Below are 18,743 nucleotides of genomic sequence, written 5' to 3' on the forward strand. Positions count from 1 at the left end.
TGCGGTGGTAATGGGACTCACTGAAAACATGGAAAACAATCAAACATGATGAGAACTGGTAGGATTATTGTAAACCAATGCTCATTGAATTCAGGGAACAATTACTCCAAATATATACTTTAACATGAATTAAAACAATGTCTCCAGTAACAGATTTTGGACCTCTATACCACGCGTAATGTGAACTATCAAGTGACATGTATAAAATTGACTGTTTCAAGATGCAATGGTGTAGTTACATGTCAAACTTAATCTATTACTGGGCGAGGTCAAGGGCGTCACGGATGGACAGCCCACTACTTTTTGATTCATAACTTTTGAACCAGACAAGTTTAAGTCAAATATTACACATATTTGGAAAGGTCAAAATTCCATCTTAAACATACTCCAAGGGCAAACTTGAGTTTCAAATATTTTTAAATGAAAAATATCAGCAACTACTGCATCACGGACGGACAAAAAATTAACGTCTGTTTTTTGCGAGAATTACAAAGTTCTCAAAAGTTAAGTTCCTATGACATTTTCATCTAAAATGTATTCAGTGTATACCTTAAATCATCTATTTTACAACCTAATAATTGGTTAGAGGAAAAAAATATTTGATCATACCTAAATAGCAAGAGTTTTGAAAAATGGCAGCGTCACGCATGGACAACAAAAGCAAATATCAAATTAAACATTTTTAATTTCAATTATCAATATCATATACATTTTTTTTTTTTACAATATTTACAACACACGAATAATATTAACATTATAGTCAAATGTATTTTGCATAGATCTAAGCATTTATTAATTTTAAACACTGTGGGCCGGATCTACTAAGATCTCAATTTGCATGCACTAATTTGCATGCACTAATTTGCATGTGCAATCTAGAATTTTGCATGTGGGGTGTAACCGCGGTTTGCGGGTGATTTACTAAGATTGCTTGTGCAAATTACAACAGGTGCAAAGTCTTGCAGACCTCCCTATTTAAATGAGGATTTTGCGTGTGCTAAACTACTCTGGGATACACCAGCACTAATGGGAACAGTGACTAAATGATCCAGATGCAAGGAAATGTAATGTTGGAGGAGTTTTGTCATAGAAGGTATTGTATGACTCATTCTCTCATTTATTTTTCATTTTAGAGGTGGGGGGGGCAAGGGGGCTGTTGCATAGAATTGACTGTCAGGCGCACATAATTTTGTCACACTGTAGCTTACTGTCGGTGTGTATTTTTAATCACAATCATCAGGAGTGGAAAAGAGTCCCGTAAATTGTGTGTGTGTGTGTGTGTGTGTGTGTGTGTGTGTGTGGGTGTGTCTGGGGGGGTGGCATATGTCTCAATTATTTTTTCTTCCGTCACTCCAAAAATGTTCATATGAGGGTGAAAAATGCGTTCTCTGCATCTCGTTTCATCATTTCGATGTCTCCTAACCACTTCCATGTGTGCACAATTACGCATCCAACCCGTTTGCACCTCCTTTTGAGACGTGTTAAATATAGACACAGTTTCTATGAGCAACATTGCTTTCGGGTTTGATAAATCACTTTCTAAATTGCTGAATTGGTGCTAAATTAGTATAGTTACATTTTCTCCTCCCAGCACACGCACAACTACGTGTAAACGCCCCATATTACATATTCATTGTGGCAAATGTACTAACTGGATGCAGATGCGCCATTTTGCACCTTTGAAAGACGCAACCCTTAGTGCACACTGTTAGTAAATCAGTTTGAACATTTTTTTTACGTGTGCAATGAGTTTGAACACATTTTAATCCACGCAAACCTTTAGTAGATCTGGCCCTGTGTTTAAAATATGACATAATTAATATAATAGTCAAATATCAATGTACAGTATATGGAATAACTTTTGTTTATTTATGGGAGTTTATAAAATCAACCCAGAATGACGGCAGAAAACTTTGTAAATTTCCAAACATTCACACTCATAAATCTCCTCAAAATTCTTTTTCACAATTTTTTTCTCATTTCAAAATACATTTTCCTGAAAATATAATTACCTACCCAAAAATAAAAGTTTGGTGTAGATTATTGCAATTTTATTTTTTTGATCATATGTTAACCTTCCCTTGACTTCACCCTACTGTACTTTCAATTTACTGTAGCAGAACTTCACTGCATCACTAACTTATGATCCCTCAGTCTGTTATCTTTTTACACGCTTCTTCATTGGACTAAGATACTTAAGATACTTACTTGTAGTTCATGTGTGAAGGAACGAACCTCATATTTTTCTGCAAAACTTGAGGCTCGATAGGGTCGGCTAATCGCCTCGCTCATACAGATGGCGTCCGCTAAGATGGAGCCCTACAAAAGACAAACAAATACAGGCCATAAAAATGTAAATTAAAAAATCCCTTAAAAAGTAAAAGCATCCTTAGCTTGCGATTGTTACCACGTCCTCCGTCTCATCAGCGCACATAGTTTCATAATAGTCCTCTTCATATTGTATTTCACCGTCCTGTGATGAAATCCAGCAAGACAAACAAATACAGGCCATGAAAATGCAAATTAAAAAATCCCTTAAAAAGTAAAAGCACCCTTAACTTTTTCCAAATTACACTTAACTTACACTTGTTTCCATGAAATCTGCACACTCAGTCGCATAATATCCCTCTTCTTCATCTTGTATGTCACTGTCCTGTGATGAAATCCAGCTCATGTAGGGTAAGAAGTCCACGTCTTCCTCTGCAATCACCTTGGGAATATCTGTGAAACCCTTCTCTGGTTGTTCTGAGTCCTAAAATAAGTCACAATATATTGTGATGAGGTTTTCGAATCTAACAGATAACATGACTAAGGTTGCAGATTTGCATCTGTAACTTTGTGTAGCTTAAAGCTTTTTCCACAATTGCAAAGAAATCTTAGGGCTTTTTTCTCAGGGTTCCTACAGGTTTCGACAAGTTAAATTTAAGACTTTTTAAGACACTTTTAAAGGTGCCCTGCCACACAAAACCATTTTTACTTGTATTTTTTTTTTTTTTTGTTAGGTGCATAGGTGTTTGTGATATGTAGTGAATTTGAAAATGAACCACTAACTCCACTAACAGGTTAGAAGCTGTGAAAATGGGCTCCAAGACTAAATTTTATACAATGTGGACCCCTTTTCTTTCATATGCTAGAGCTCTAAAATTCCCCGCTATCCTTGATTGATCAGCTGTTCTCCCACTGGACTGGATTGAGCTGAACCTAATTTACTCCTGAACATACAGGAGCCTGAGATTATGTGCATAATGAGGCACCTTAAATGCTGAGATGGACCATGTTTACACAGATTGACTTACATAGGAGCGTATAATTGTATTCTTTAATGTCAAGGTACTGTTTGTTTTTTGTCTGTTTTGTTTGACCATATTGTAAGTGAAGTGGCCTAAGAGCACACAGGAGTTCTACGCTTCCTGTTGATGCAGGATTCAGTCTATGAATGGGTGTTTCAATTACCAGTCACTGTTAGCGCTCCAGATGCATCTCTGTTGATTTACTCAGAACCAGAAGCAGCTTTGAAGCCTTGTTCTAGATCAGTGAATTTTTAAGGATATGTGGAAACTCTTACAGGTTTGACAACACTGTGTCCTTTTAGTGTTTTACATCTTTTAACTTGTAGAGGGAAGTAATATTGTAGCTGAATTAAACAAAATAATGAATACTGCCGCTAAAGCTCAGTTGTATTATTAGTGACATTGTTTATGCAATATAGTGTAATGTAAACTCAGAGAATGTAAACATAGCTTGTGATGCCAATTTCCAAGAGAAGAAACCATGAATATCTGCATCTCTGACTGTTATCCCGTTTCTCACTTGGTCATGCGCCACTTTTACTGCTTGATGCATTCTAAATGATATTGACATTTCTCAACTATTAGGTAGGTTTGCAAATGAAGCGAAGGAAATCTGAATGACAAACCCTTTCTTCAATGGCCACAAAGCTGGTGAACTGAGACAGAATGGAGAACTCTTTGCTCAAATCGATGATGAAGGATTTCAGCTGTGCTTTCTTCCCCTAGAAAAGTACACCAGTCAACATGTTCAATCAGTGCTGGAAATCTAACCTGAAGCAGACTGTTCTAGTGTTCGTCTACGAAGCACACCCACTTACACACCTCATGTTCAGCTTCATTGGCATCCAGGATTCCGTCTTCGTAATCCCTGATGATGGCTCTCGCTGTGAGCTTGTGAAGAAACTGAAATCCACAAACACAATGTCATCATTGTTTTCATGCAATGATTTAAGACTTGGTTTAAGAGCAATAAAGATAAAAATAAAGATCTATATAATCTGAGACTAGTTCTAATCAGAGGAAGTTTAAAATGAATACATGTAAATTGAGGCTAAATCCATAATGATGCATACTCATTTCAAAATGCAGAATGAAAACTAAAACAGTGTCCATTCATGGGTATTTCTATGAAACTGGTCCCTAAAAACAGGACATGGGGCTAAAAAGTCAAACCTGATGTAGACTAATGTTATGAAGCAAGTTGGGAAGTGCTTTGGGTGTATTTTAAAAATAAATACTTACTGAGATAAAGGGAAACTATTTTTCAGATAAAACACATTTTTATATTATTTTACAAAATATTCCATACAAAAATCTGCATGTAACACACAAAGAACATGAAAATTACGTGCTACTATTTCTTTGAATATCTTTTTATTCTCTCACAGGTACATTTTAGAAATTGAAATAATTATGCAAGGCAGAGTGTTTCACAAAAATGACAGCTATTGTAAAATCATTTGCGATTTATATGCGTTTAACTGGGCAGGTTCTGCATGTAACGCAAGTGGACACAATGGGTTACATACAAAACATGGAATAAGACTGAGATTCATGAAAAACCCACATGTCTGGATTAGAAAAACCACAAGGATTGACAAGTTTAACACAGTATCTTTATTTATAGCGCTATATAAGACCATTTCAAGGGATGTTTTCAAAATAAAATGCACTGACACCTAGGTAGTCCCAATTGTGGTCATATTTTTGGCCCCAATATTTTATTAATTTTGGGATGGCTCAGGGTAAGAGTATAATTTTTTTTGCATTTATCTGAGGTCATCATTAGGTACATCCTGGGGGGAAATATGTCTACGTTTCTTTTTTTATTATTGGGTCTAAAAAGCTGGCAAAGTGCCAGGTACCAAAATGTACCCAGTTTCATAGAAGCACCCTAATACTAGTGTTCTAGCAAACTGTCAGAAATAATCTTTGTACATTGTAACATGCCTGCACATCACATCAGGACATGTCAGAGATCTCAAATGACTTCAACAACAGTCTGCCTGCTGTGACTGTCAGTAGTATGATAATAAAAAATGGAAGTCAGTGATGACATCCTGTGAGAGTATGTGCACATACACTGTCCACAGTTATTTCACAAGTGAGTATTTTGACCATATTATCCTTTTTTGTGCATATTTTCCATCTGCAAACTATATAAATTAAAATTCTTATTGGAATTTTCAGGTGACATGTATCATAAGAAAGGGTGGGCCTAAAATGATTGAACACCCAGAATTTGGTGTAGAATAATAAGGCAGCTTCTCCACTTCAGGTAACATGGGTCAAACAAGTGAAAAAGTAGGCAGAGCTTATTAATACCCCCACCTAGTCACACAACACCTTGCCCCTCCTGCTCACTGATACCCTGCCTACTCAGGAATTCATTTTGAGTCATAACGTTCTTTTCAAAATCTTTTCAAAAATTTGTGAAAAAAAAAAAAAACGCAAAAATTGAGAAAAATGCATATGTAAATAACGTGTGTCAGATTTGAAAAGAATCAGGTGAATAGTGTCCAAGAAATCAGTTGGACAATTGGTTGGAGTGTCCAAAAGTACCAGGTGTTCAGTGCTCAGAGATATGGTCAAGGTGAGAAATACGACCACCACTGAACAAGATGCACAAGCTGAAACATTGGGACTGGGCCAAGACATGTCTGGGGACATACAGTTCAAAGGTTTAATGGACGGATGAGGGCAGAGTAAGTCTGGGCAGATGAGCCCATGGCTGCATCAGTAACAGGTACAGAGGCCCACTTTGACTCAGATGTGGAGGTGGGGTACTGGGATGGGCTGGTATTATTAAAGATAAACTAGTTGGCAATTATTAGGTCCAACTAGCTCAAGATATACTCAAAATAAATTCCCAAACCTACTGCCAGTTTATGTAAGAGGGTTGCCGATACCAATAGACTCAATAAGCTGATCCACAAGACCAGTAATGTTATGAGTTGGAGCTGGACTCTCTGTCAGAGAGGAGAATATTGTCCAAGATCAGGACAATACTGGACACTCATCCACTCCATGAGAGTGGGAGATTGTTTCTACACTTATTTATGTATATTTCATTTACTTATCATATTGATAATATTTGTCAAGTACATATTGTACAAATTGTTGTTGTAATTGTGTTCCAATAGAGTGATTTTAATATGTATATTTGGTATATATATATATTTGGAGATTTACATATTTATATATGGCAGCCTTCCTCACTTGACCTAAACCCTTTGGAGAATTTGTGGTCCCTTCTTACATGGAGATTTATGGTGAGAGAAAACAGTCCTCCTCTTTGAACAGTGTCTAGGAGGCTGTGGTTGATGCACAAAAAGCTGATCGTCAACACATCAAGAAACTGACAGAGTCCATGAATAGAAGGCTTATGACTCCTATTAAAAAGACAAGCAGGTATATTGGTCTGGTCGTTATTGTGCACACATACATATTGTCCTAAAAAAGCCAAAAACCTCACTTTTACTTTCCTAAATATTCAGGTTGGAGGTTTATTCATATTTTGAACTGACCGAGAGCTTTGTATTGTGGTTGTTTAATTATACAATTCATCATTAAAAACACTACTTGTCTAATAATTGTACACATAGGGCCGGATCTACTAAGATCCCAATTTGCGTGCACTAATTTGTTTCAACAATCTAGAATTTTGCGTGTGGGGTGGAACCGCGGTTTGCCGGTGATTTACAAAGATTGCTTGTGCAAATTACAACACATGCAAAGTCTTGCAGACTGCCCTGTTTAAATGAAGGTTTTGTGTGCGCTACTGGTGACAATACGCTGTAAAAACTGCTCTGAGATATGCCAGCACTAATGGTAACAGTGACAGAATGATCCAGACGCAAGGAAATGTGACGTTGGAGGAGTTTTGTCATAGAAGGCATTACATGACTCATTCATTCATTTATTTTTCATTTTAGAGGTGTGTGTGCGTGTGTGTGTGGGGGTAGTTGGATTGAATGACTGTCAGGCGCACATGATTTTGTCACCCTGTAGCCTAATGTCAGTGCGTATGTTTAATCGCAATCATCAGGAGTGGAAAAGAGTCCTGTAAAGTGTGTGTGTGTTTGTTTGTGTGTGTGTTTGTTTGTGTGTGTGGGTGTGCGTGTGTGTGTGTGTGTGTGTGTGTGTGTGTGTGTGTGTGTGTGTGTGTGGGGGGGGCATATACGCTCCAATTATTTTTTCTTCCGTCATTCCAAAAATGCTAACACGAGGGTGGAAAAAATGCGTTCTCTGTATCGCATTTCATCATTTCGATGTCTCCTAACCGCAGTCAAGTGTGTGCAATTACGCAACCAAACCGTTTGCACCTCCTTTTGAGACATGGTAAATATAGACGCAATTTCTATGAGCAAAATTGCTTTCGGGTTTGATAAGTCACTTTCCGTGTGCTAAATTAGTATAGTTACATGTTCTCCTTCCACCACACGCACAATTGCATGTAAACGCCCCATATTGCATTCGTTGTGTCAAACGTACTAACTGGATGCAGATGCGCTGTTTTGCACCTTTGAAAGACGCAACCCTTAGTGTGCACTGTTAGTAAGTCAGTTTATACATTCTTTTGTGCGTGCAATGAGTTTGCACACATTTTAATACACACAAACCTTTAGTAGATCCAGCCCACAGTGTAGTCTGTTCATGGTGACTGATACGACCAAATCAGGCAGTGAATGTACTTTGAGTCATTGTTTCTGTTTTCATGAGGTTAACACATACGAGTTAGTGTAAACCCGGCATAAGTGATGTATTTTAAAACAAAAATATATTAGTGTGGTCAGGGCCTTAAATTAAGCACAATTCTGTTACAATGAACAGTTTAAAAGTTACTTAATTTTAGATCATATTGGCAAGTTTACTGGAAAAAAAACAATGAAATATAAAATGCAGGGGACTGGGGAAAAAGGACCTTTTCATCAAGAGTGTGTTCTTGAGAAATGAACTTGTCAAGAAAAAGTCAAATCAAAAATGAACAAGATGTATGAGGGAGTCTATGGTAAACAAATGCCCCGTTTCCACTATGTGGTACTGGCTCGACTCGACTCGATTCGACTCGGCCTTTTTGCGTTTCCATTACGAGAAAGGACCTGGAATCTGGTACCCGGTACTAGTTTTTTGGTATCACCTCCGCCGAGGTTCCAAGACGGGGGACCAGATACTAAAACGTGACGTGTAAGCACTGCAGACCACTGATTGGTCAGAGAGTCGTCTCTGTGACCCGCCATTTTACAAAAAACAGATGCTGAAGTTTACAGTACATATACTGGTAGGTTAAGCCACATGATGATAACCCGCAAAACTACACCACAGTTGGTCGAGATTCAGTCTTTGGTGGCCGACGTAAAAATTCAGCATGAGCTTGACAAGACAACACGCAACGAGTGAATTTATCAGCAACTCTCTGAGCAGATGACACAGAAGTAACGCGCTGCATCGCTATGATGTCCAGGTACTGTAAAGTGGGTAGTATCCTGTAATGGAAACAGTCTCCAGGAATAGGACCTGGTACCTGAGTCGAGTCGAGTCAAGCCAAGTCGAGTCGAGTTGAGCCGGCTCCACGTAGTGGAAACGCGGCATAAGAGGGAAGAAGTCAGAGAGGAGGCAGATGATCCATGTTAAGTATGAAAGAGAAAACCTCTCATGATAAATTAAATACATCTGTTTGCTGAGGTGTGGTACTAGAGGTCTATCCAGGGTGGATGTGTGTTCTTACCGTGCCCTTGGTCTTCTGTAGCTCACTGGTTGATACCATGGTTTTGAGCTCCTGACCACTTAGGTCACCAAGGAGGGTTGCCTGTATGAAAAAGCAACCATTCAAAAATGTAAAATATTTACTGCTTTCTAGCTTTTCAAATATGAAGAGCTGAGTGGAGTTTGCATGTTCTCCCTGTGTCTGTGTGGGTTTTCTCCCACAGTTCAAAGACCTCCACCATTATAGGTTAAAGGGGTCCTATTTTGCTAAACCCACTTTTATTAGTCTATACAGCATTTATTTGTGTATTTGGACCCTAATAGTTCATAACATTTGAATTTGAACCCTCCAGGTGCTGAACAGCTATCTTTATGTTCATTCTGGCAAAAATCAAATGGATTTCTACAACCTGTTTAAATTCCTGCTTAATTTGTTGCATCTATAACTAGTTACATCAGTTACATTTGCACATTTAAGGTCAAGACTTCTGATGAACATTTCTCAGAGTACGACATGATTGTTTGTCAGAAGCAGCGGTTGTAGTCCATACTGAAAATATGTCCAAACTTCGAGGCAATTACCTAAAATGTTCAAATGTTGTATTAACGAACACAAGTGGCTCATTTGCATTTAAAGGACCAGCGCTCAAAATGATCTTTCTGATGTTATTACTCAGAAATATGGTTAGAGATGGACCTGTGGAGTTGAATTAATGAAGAATTCAGACCCAAGCATAGCATTTACAGTTTATGTAGACCACAGGGAAATGTTTTAAAATGCATAATTCCATTTAGAAAAGCAAACTATCACTCCTTTGAAGGATCACTATAACTTGCCCACAGATGTGAATGTGAGAGTGAATATTTATTCGTTTCTATACGTCAGCCCTGTGATGAACTGGCAACCTGCTCAGGGTGCAGTCCACCTTTACCTGATGTCAGCTGGGATAGGGTCCAACCCCAGTAACCCTCCAGAAGATTAAGGGGTTTGGAAAATTGTTGCCACTAAACAGATTTTTTAAAGCCACAACTTTGAGATCTCTGGAAACGTTACAAAATGTACTTATTTCTGTTTTGGAAGTAATAAAAATTGCCTTTGATGCCCTAAGTAAGATGCCAAATAACACAGAAAAACATTGCGATATTTGTGAACAATGGAAATATCATAGTGGTTTGGCTTGTAATCATGCATATAAATAGCTTACCTGGGTACAGTGTGGCACAAAGCCATAGACCAGGGTGTGGCAGTCATTAAAGAGAGCCTGGAGCTGCTTCGGGGCTTGAACAGGTGGGGGCGCTGTTGGGTTGAACTGCTGCCACTTCACTGACACTGAACTGCAGCCAGGGGATGACATACGCTTCACCTGACATGCCACCTGCACAAACAAACAAACAAATGGTAAACACATGAGCTAACACTGGTCATTTCACCCTTTATAAAAGTCTAGTAGTACTGAAGAACGCAAGGGCACACTGATCAATGTAAGTTCACATAAAGAACATGAGTCAAAGAAATGCAGTTGCGGAAAAAATTATTCGACCACCCTTGTTTTCTTCAATTTCTTGTTCATTTTAAGGCCTGGTACAACTAAAGGTACATTTGTCTGGACAAATATATTGATAATAACAAAATGGTTTTCTTGATAATAACCAAAATGACTTAAGTTCTTACATCAATAGCTATGGCGTTGTACTGCCAAAAACAGTGCTTTTAGGCATTCCATGTTTTCTTTTCTGTCTGTTTTAGTCACATGATACACACAGGAGTTAGTACTTCATTACATAACCATTGTTTTTGATGACTTTTGATGGTCTAATAAATTTTTCTGCGACTGTAAGTATTAGTAAATTCTAACAGGCTGATGGTATCATGTTTTCTCTGCTACTCTTAGTAAAGTGAACACATTACTGTAACATACTAGCTGATATATATCTTGTGTTAGGTTGACAGTAGTGCAAAAAACACTAAGATCCAATCTGACTGGTCCAGACTGACATGCATCTGTAGACGTCTGATGGAATGGTTTAAAGTCCAGTCTTTCTGAAATAAATCTGGATCAATGTGGAAGATGAATTTGGGCCTCTGAAAAGTGTAGGCATGTCCAGACAGAAAACATGTTTGGTTGTTGGTATAGTGACTGAGTATGATGCCATTCATCACCACCAGGTCTCTGAGTTTCACCTGTTCTGCCCAGTTGTGTTTAGTTTTTGCGTCGAAGAATTCATAGGCTCCACCTCCTGCACAGGCCATGGCTCGCAGCATGTGCCGATTGGCTGTTGGGCTAAAATGACAATGAAAGGAAATGCATATCTTTACACAATGACTGTAAAAAAAAAAGGGAAACAGCACAGATTGAAAAAATAGAACATCATATAAATGGATGAAAGTTGTCACACTTAATACAAATGAAAGTGAAGCTGTCTGACTTTAGTTTGCAGTGATTACTAATTAAAGGTGGGGTACGAGATCTTAGAAAAAAAGGTTTGCACAAGCTACATTTTGAAAATACTCAATTCAAAAGTCCAAACCCCTTTCTTCAGACATCTCCCCGAAGCCACGCCTCCAGAGTACTGGCATGCACAATGCTTGTTCTCGAGGGTTCATGAGCGCTGCACAGCAACAATTCGCCTGGCTCCGATGACCCTGGCTCCGGCGGCTCCGGCCCCGGCCCCGATCCATGCATACCTCATTCAGTCTCCTCCAACACCCCCACTCTTACAGAACAGCCCCAGTTCATACCTATCTACAAACGTTACATTTCCAAGTGATTTATGTTAGTGACAAAACAGTTTGTCGGTGAACTTTCCATCTTAATATAACTAATACAGCCAGGCTCTGGCTCTGACTTCATTTCCTAAACAAGAGCTCCAAACCTCTGAGAACGCACAATTCATGTACCAAATGGGGTATGCTCAGAGGGGGGAGGGACAAATGGCAGTTGAGTTTGACAGACATATCACCGTTCAATTATTTCGATTGGGCGCTCAAAATGATTGGATGATGTTTTTTCAGTCCTGTCCGTTCCACAGGTGACAAATTTTTAAAAATTTTTGTGTTAGAACATTTAATTAATTGGTTGTAATCGGGGAAGGGAATTTTAAGCAATATAGTAAAAAATGCTCCACGAAAAGATCTTGCACCCCACCTTTAAATTGTAAACATTGGAGTGCAACCTGTAGTAAAAATACCAGGGTCCTAGAAAAAGTGTAAAGACTGTATCTGTGAAAAACTCACTGACTGAGCGATAATAAAATCCTGAAATCGTGAAACGGTTGATGCTGAAACATCATTCTAAGCAACATAGACTTAAACTCCAGGATTACCATGTATAATTTAGCATTTTTTTAAAATTCACACTGAAAATTGATCATGAATTGGTCAAAATGTGATAAAGAGTGAAACTAGTGAAGAGAGTGGATAAAGGTATTGGAATCAGTAAAATCTTTTTCCATGACTTGTCCCCTCAGACCTGAGGCCGCAGGTGAACAGACGACTGTGCTGAGTGTTGTCTCTGAGCAGCTGCAAGGTGAGCTCTGTATTTTGGATGTGACCGTCCGACAGCAGCAGTAGGTTCCTGATGCCTCTGGATGGAGGGAGCAGACTGAGAGCTCGCAGTGGCCGCCACAGCTCAGTGCTGCCCCCAGCTGGACAAGAGCCCTAATATGAAAGAAGGGGAAAAAAATGTCTTTTTTTTTTCCTACAGTAAAGCAACAATTTTGCATAAGATTTTACACTGCCACTTTATATCTGAAGCTATAGGTGCAGATACTCAGATCTACAGCCCTATAATTCTGATATAATCCTACCTTTATGAAGCCTTCAGCTGCTTGACGGGCTTTGACAAGTGGCTGCGATGTCAGAAAAGCCTCTGAGTGATCTGACAGAAAACATCAGATAGTACAAGTCAAGTCTGGAAAATCCATGTAGACATTTAGCAAAACCCTTAACAAGAATGTACAAACAACGGTAGAGTGAAGAAGGAAAGAAAATAAACTCAAATATAGACACAATGCACTTCTGCTGTTAACCATATTTATCTTTATAGTGATTACATAATGAAGCTATGAACTCAACTATTCCTTTAATATGTCACTTAAGCATCTAACACCTGACTTATACAATAGCAGCTGCTTTTGGTAAGAATCCTACTCATATTTGACTCAAAAATGGCACAGCTTAGAAAATTTGAAGAATGGTTAAATAAATAAATGATATACATACATAGTGCCCATGAATGTATCCTTAAATTACAAAAAGATAAGTTTACAAACACTTTAAATGGGCCAAATATGTCACACCTATAGGACTGATCTTGATAAATATTGAATCAGGGAAAGGTGGCTGAGAAGTAGGAGGAAAGAGAGAGACAAACAGAAGGAAAGAAGAGAGAAACTAGAAAACAGAAGGCAAACACAACTTCATACTTGAGGCTTTAAAATATTTTAAACTAATAAAGTGAATCTATCTATCTATCTATCTATCTATCTATCTATCTATCTATCTATCTATCTATCTATCTATCTATCTATCTATCTATCTATCTATCTATCTATCTATCTATCTATCTATCTCGTTTGCGATGTATGCTTTTTTGTTTCTTCTCATAACAAATTCCAACTTAATATGTAAAAATATCAAAAATAATTCTTAAATCTTCTAATTCCTTTTACTGTAGCATACTGGATCTATACTCCACCTTAAATTGTAGCTTTCTCCTTAATCAGCATAACTTTTATTCCTTTTATTTATTTATTTTTGATCATGATGTGAATAGAAGCATAAAGAATAAAGCCTCAGTCAAACTGACCTGTGCCAAAGAAGATGACGTTAACTCTGAGGTTGTGATCAAGGATTTTCAGGACCTGCAGGGCGATTCTTCGAGCTGTGGACAAAGACTCTCCTCTCATAGATTCAGATGCATCCAGCAACAGCACAACTTCATCAGATGACGAACCTGAGGGGACTTCAAAGTCTGGATAGAAAACCAACATGCAGGCCTGCAGGAGGAAGGAGGATGTGGATCAATATATAACTGAGGGACTTTTGAAGTCCATGGGATATAGCTTGCATAATCTTTATTAAAAGTAAAAACAACAAATAATTTTATGTTCATTATGATCATGTCTTTAAAAATTCCATAATTATTGAATTATGGAAACATTCATTCATTCATTTTCTGAGCCCGCTTTATCCTCACTAGGGTCACAGGGGTCGCTGGAGCCTATCCCAGCTACTTATGGGCGAAGGCGGGGTACACCCTGGACATGTCACCAGTTCATTACAAGGCTGACATATGGAGACAAACAATCACTCTCACATCCACACCTATGGGCAATTTAGATTAACTGATTAACCTATCAGTGCATTTCTTTGGATGGTGGGAGGAAGCCAGAGTACCTGGAAACAATCACTTATTAATAAAATTATTAATAAATAATTAATAAATGACTAGATTTTTGCAAATATATCAAATTTTATATGGAAAATAACAAACTGTATCTGTGAGACATCACTTTCATCTAAGTAACCCATTACAAAAACACCTCTCAAGGAAGTGCGTTAATTCCAAATCACATGACCATGATGTCATTTCCTCCTGAAGAAAACACTGGGAAGACTCCAAGGTATGTTCTTTCTCCTGTTTCTTAGTTATTTAATATAAAGTAGTGCGTGAGTTAAGAGTGGATTTATCACACTCTTATGTCAACAGTGTTACTACAATATCTTTATAAATAACTTTCCATTTCATTTCACTCAATTGTATATATGATATTTAGAAGAATCTTTCCGTAAAAATGCTATGTGGTGTTATGGTTATGTTGATTTTAGGCCTGAAAACAGCAAAAATGTCAACTATACTTATCAACTATGTTACCCTGTAAAGGGAACTCAAAAAGTCCCTCAATTATATATTGACCCATGTAACTAATGAACATATTAGAGTTAAACAAAGACAGACAGGTAGACAGACAGACAGACAGACCTGGCTGTCCTTGTCAGGGTGTTTCTCCACCCACATCCTGGGCAGATGGACCTTTGACAGAGTGATTGACAGCTGAAATCCCTCTGGTCCCATGACCTCTCCTGGTAGCACACTCACCACTGCTTTACAATCTGTTCTCTATGGAAATGTATAGAAACAAAACACAAAACAAGGTTAAAGAAAATAAATAAGAAGGGTGATGATCATTCGCTTTTAGGATTTTACCAGTATAAGGTTTAACAGTATGTGTGCTATAAAATCTGACTGTTAACATATCACATACATTTGCTTTTCTAAGATAAAAATAAAACCTGATGGAGAATCTCACCCATTTTCTTTCTCATTTATACTATTGAAAAAACAATACAGTTTGATTTATTTATTTTTAAAGTTATTGCTTTATGAAAAGGCCTGCTTTCCTCCAAGTTTATTTCTTTGTTCAGATGTTCAGCCTTCTTATAAATTCTATTTTCAAAAGCCAAAGAAAATGTTGTCATTCCTTTAAGGGTCAGTGTAAAAGATAATAATTGAGAAATACAGCATGATAACAGGAAACTGGTATTTTCTCATTAGTGAAAATCTCAAACCATCACAAGGGAAAAGGTTTTCTCAATGTTTTCTGGTCTTATAATTTAATTAATTAATAATTACTATGTATGTATAGTAGTATGAAGTAGTATTTTTTGTTGTTTTTAAATAACAGTTGACTTGTCTGCACTTCTGCTTTTTTTTTTTTTTTTTTTAATTTCGAAGAGTTTTACAAGAGAGTTATACATATTTATATCAAACAATACCAAAATAATTCATACAATAACTAATTTTATAATCAACAGTAACCCTTAACATACCTTCATTTTGACTTTGTGAGTAATGCATTGCAGACTGGTGATGTTGTTGGGCATATCAATGGACATGTCCAGGGTAAATTCTCTGAGGGAAAAGAATGACAGATGATACATAAACATATGTAAAGTTTTTTTTTTTTTATGTATTATTTTCTGTTGTCAGGTCATAGATATAGTTACCGTATGAATACTACGGCACAGCATCAAATATGAACGTCCATAAAATGTAATACAACTCACCTTGTATTTGTTTCATCATCAGTCACACGCACCTTCTCCACAGTGACCTGTTGTGAGATGAAAAAGATCACTAACACAGATCACAGTATTATCAGTCATAATTTTAATACAGACAGCTTTTCTTCTTTTTTTATTATCTGCCTATTGCAGCAAAAATAACCAAAAAAATAAAAAATCAGCATTGGACCTCAGGTAATAAAACAATACAAGCAGAGACTCACTGAGGATCAGAGGCATGTTCAGTTATGGCTTACTGATTATTAATAGTTATTATTACTATTATTGCAACTACATCATAGATATGTAAATATACCTAAATAAACCTAAATGTATATAAATATTTACATAAATAGCAGATTTCTCTCTTTATATTTTATGTTTCATTCTTATATGTTTCTGCCTGTCTTTTCTGCACTTTGTTTTTGTATTTTTGCTGCTGTTAATGCTGAAATTTCCCAATGGTGGCATCAATAAAAACATCTTATCTTATCTTATCTTATCTTATCTTATGTACCTATAATCTCATACATTTAATCAAATGAAAAAAATAAATAAAAAGAGGTTTTTCCCACAATTGCTTATCCATGATTCTGTGATTCCTCCAGTTCTTTTTTACTGTTTTTACTGAACTGCACTGCACATTTTTTGGTTCTTATCAAGATTTTTTAAAAAAAATTAGATTTAGAGGTGTTAGTTAATTTATATTGTTTTCAGATATATTTATTATTTCAAGTGTTCAGATTTACACTATAATCTTAAATAAAGCACAACCTTATCTTTTTTGTCTCAAATAGGCAGGAAATCTGGTGGTAAAATGAGCTAAATAACTCTTAAAATAAGATATACTACATCTCTCCCCTAAAGTCTCATCAAAATAAATCTTGTTTTAAGATTCAGTAACAAAGTCAAGTTGCTAGAGTCAAGTCACACAAAAAGCATCTGAAAGAAACAGTTTATTTTGCTCTGACTTTAAGCATGCACTGCAAAAAATGAATCTGAAGAAACGACCGCGACTAACGTTTTTTAACCATTTATTGTTATTTACAGGCTTAATTCAAGATTTTTTTGCTTAACTCAAGATCTGCCAATGGGACAAGTGAAAATTATCTTGGTAAGAGTTCTTGAAATGAGATGGCTCTATTGTCTAAAAATAAGTTCTTATATCTCACTGAAAAGTTACTCTTTTGGTGATTATGTCTTATTTTAAGTGTGATAAGATATTTGAAATGAGAAAAATACACTTGGTAAGATTTAGATTTTTTTTCCAGTGCACTGTTATCCATATCCAGCATTAGTTTTATTCTACTTCTCTTACCTGTGTGGTTTGGTTGAGTGCTTCCCTCTCCTGCCACGGAGCTACACTCCCAGGCAGGGAGAATAAAATACTCCCGTCCTTTACGATCAGCTCAGACACAAAGGTGACTTTAATGAGGACAGTAGCGCCGGGTGGCAGATTGCCCACGCTGATGGTGAACACATCCTACAAGAAGCACAAAAACATTGTCACAAACAGTGCAGAAATACACTTCCCCATCTATGTCATGAACAAAAATAGGATGAGGTATGAGAACAGAAGCTCCACATACAGGGGCATCTTGGTCCATGAGGTAGGCTCCGTGGCCCTTCTCAATAGCTTGTTTGTACTCTTTCCGTGCCTTCTCCTTCTCCTTCACCTGAGATGCAGATTGGAGACAGGCACACAACGATTTTTCTTACAATTTTTCAGTAGAAGAAAAGTAAAAAAGGACTCAGAAAGACTGAAACTTTGAAACAGAACAGAACAGAACAGAATAGAATAGAATAGAATAGCCTTTACTGTCATTGTGTGTACAAGAAAATTAGGAGTGCTCCTTCAGTCAGTGGAACAGCATAAATAAACATCAGTACACACAGATTTAACAATGGACCAAATATAAAATTACAAAAACTAAAAATAAGATAAAAAAAATAGAATATGAAATTTTACACGAGCAAGATAAGAAAAGGGTTGAACAAAAATAAAAACAGACAAGATATGAATAGACATAAATTTACAGTATTAACAGTATGTAACAATATGTACTATATCTATGAACAGCATTGACAGTATTAACAGTATATTTTACCTATGAGAAAAGTATGTAGGTGCTTCTATAAAAGTAGGTTTATTTTGGTACCTGACACTTTGCCAGCCTTTTTAGACCCAATAATAAACGAGAAATGTAAACATATTTCCCCCCAGGATGTATCAGATAAATGCAAAAAAAATTATACTCTTACTCTGAGCCATCCCAAAATTAATGAATTTTTAATAAAATATTGGGGCCAAAATTAGGACCAAAATTGGGACATGAAAAACTACCTAGGTGTCAGTGCGTTTTAATTTGAAAACATCGCTGTAAATGGTCTAATATACCACTTTAAATAAAGACACTTGTGTTAAATTTGCTGATCCTAGTGGTTTTTCTAATCCAGACACGCAGGTTTTTCATGAATCTCAGTCTCATTCTAGGTTTTGTATGTAACCCGTTGTGTCCACTGGCGTTACATACAGAACCTGCCCATTTAAACACATATAAATTGCAAATGATTTTGCAACAGTGGTCATTCTTGTCAAACACTCTGCCTTGCATAATTAGTTCAATTCCCAAAATGTACCTGTGAGAGAATAAAGAGATATTAAAAAAAATAGAAGCACA

General features: G+C 36.9%; 1 protein-coding gene across 1 annotated transcript in view; it reads right to left on the bottom strand.

The window, feature by feature from the left end:
- Positions 1–18,743, bottom strand: part of parp4 (poly (ADP-ribose) polymerase family, member 4) — a 50,174-nt gene that overhangs the window by 11,465 nt on the left and 19,966 nt on the right. The window contains exons 17-32 of the mRNA XM_030125568.1: positions 17,652–17,738; positions 17,381–17,545; positions 16,066–16,112; positions 15,829–15,910; positions 14,981–15,118; positions 13,805–13,994; positions 12,804–12,874; positions 12,467–12,654; positions 11,179–11,278; positions 10,202–10,372; positions 9,019–9,099; positions 4,113–4,193; positions 3,917–4,012; positions 2,585–2,752; positions 2,408–2,473; positions 2,209–2,319 (exon numbers count right to left, since the gene is read on the bottom strand). Of these exons, the coding sequence (XP_029981428.1) occupies positions 2,209–2,319; positions 2,408–2,473; positions 2,585–2,752; positions 3,917–4,012; positions 4,113–4,193; positions 9,019–9,099; positions 10,202–10,372; positions 11,179–11,278; positions 12,467–12,654; positions 12,804–12,874; positions 13,805–13,994; positions 14,981–15,118; positions 15,829–15,910; positions 16,066–16,112; positions 17,381–17,545; positions 17,652–17,738 (1,842 nt within the window). The remainder of the gene's footprint in view (positions 1–2,208; positions 2,320–2,407; positions 2,474–2,584; positions 2,753–3,916; positions 4,013–4,112; positions 4,194–9,018; positions 9,100–10,201; positions 10,373–11,178; positions 11,279–12,466; positions 12,655–12,803; positions 12,875–13,804; positions 13,995–14,980; positions 15,119–15,828; positions 15,911–16,065; positions 16,113–17,380; positions 17,546–17,651; positions 17,739–18,743) is intronic.

Source organism: Sphaeramia orbicularis, chromosome 21 (assembly GCF_902148855.1).
Source record: "Sphaeramia orbicularis chromosome 21, fSphaOr1.1, whole genome shotgun sequence".
NCBI classification, from domain to species: Eukaryota; Metazoa; Chordata; class Actinopteri; order Kurtiformes; family Apogonidae; genus Sphaeramia; species Sphaeramia orbicularis.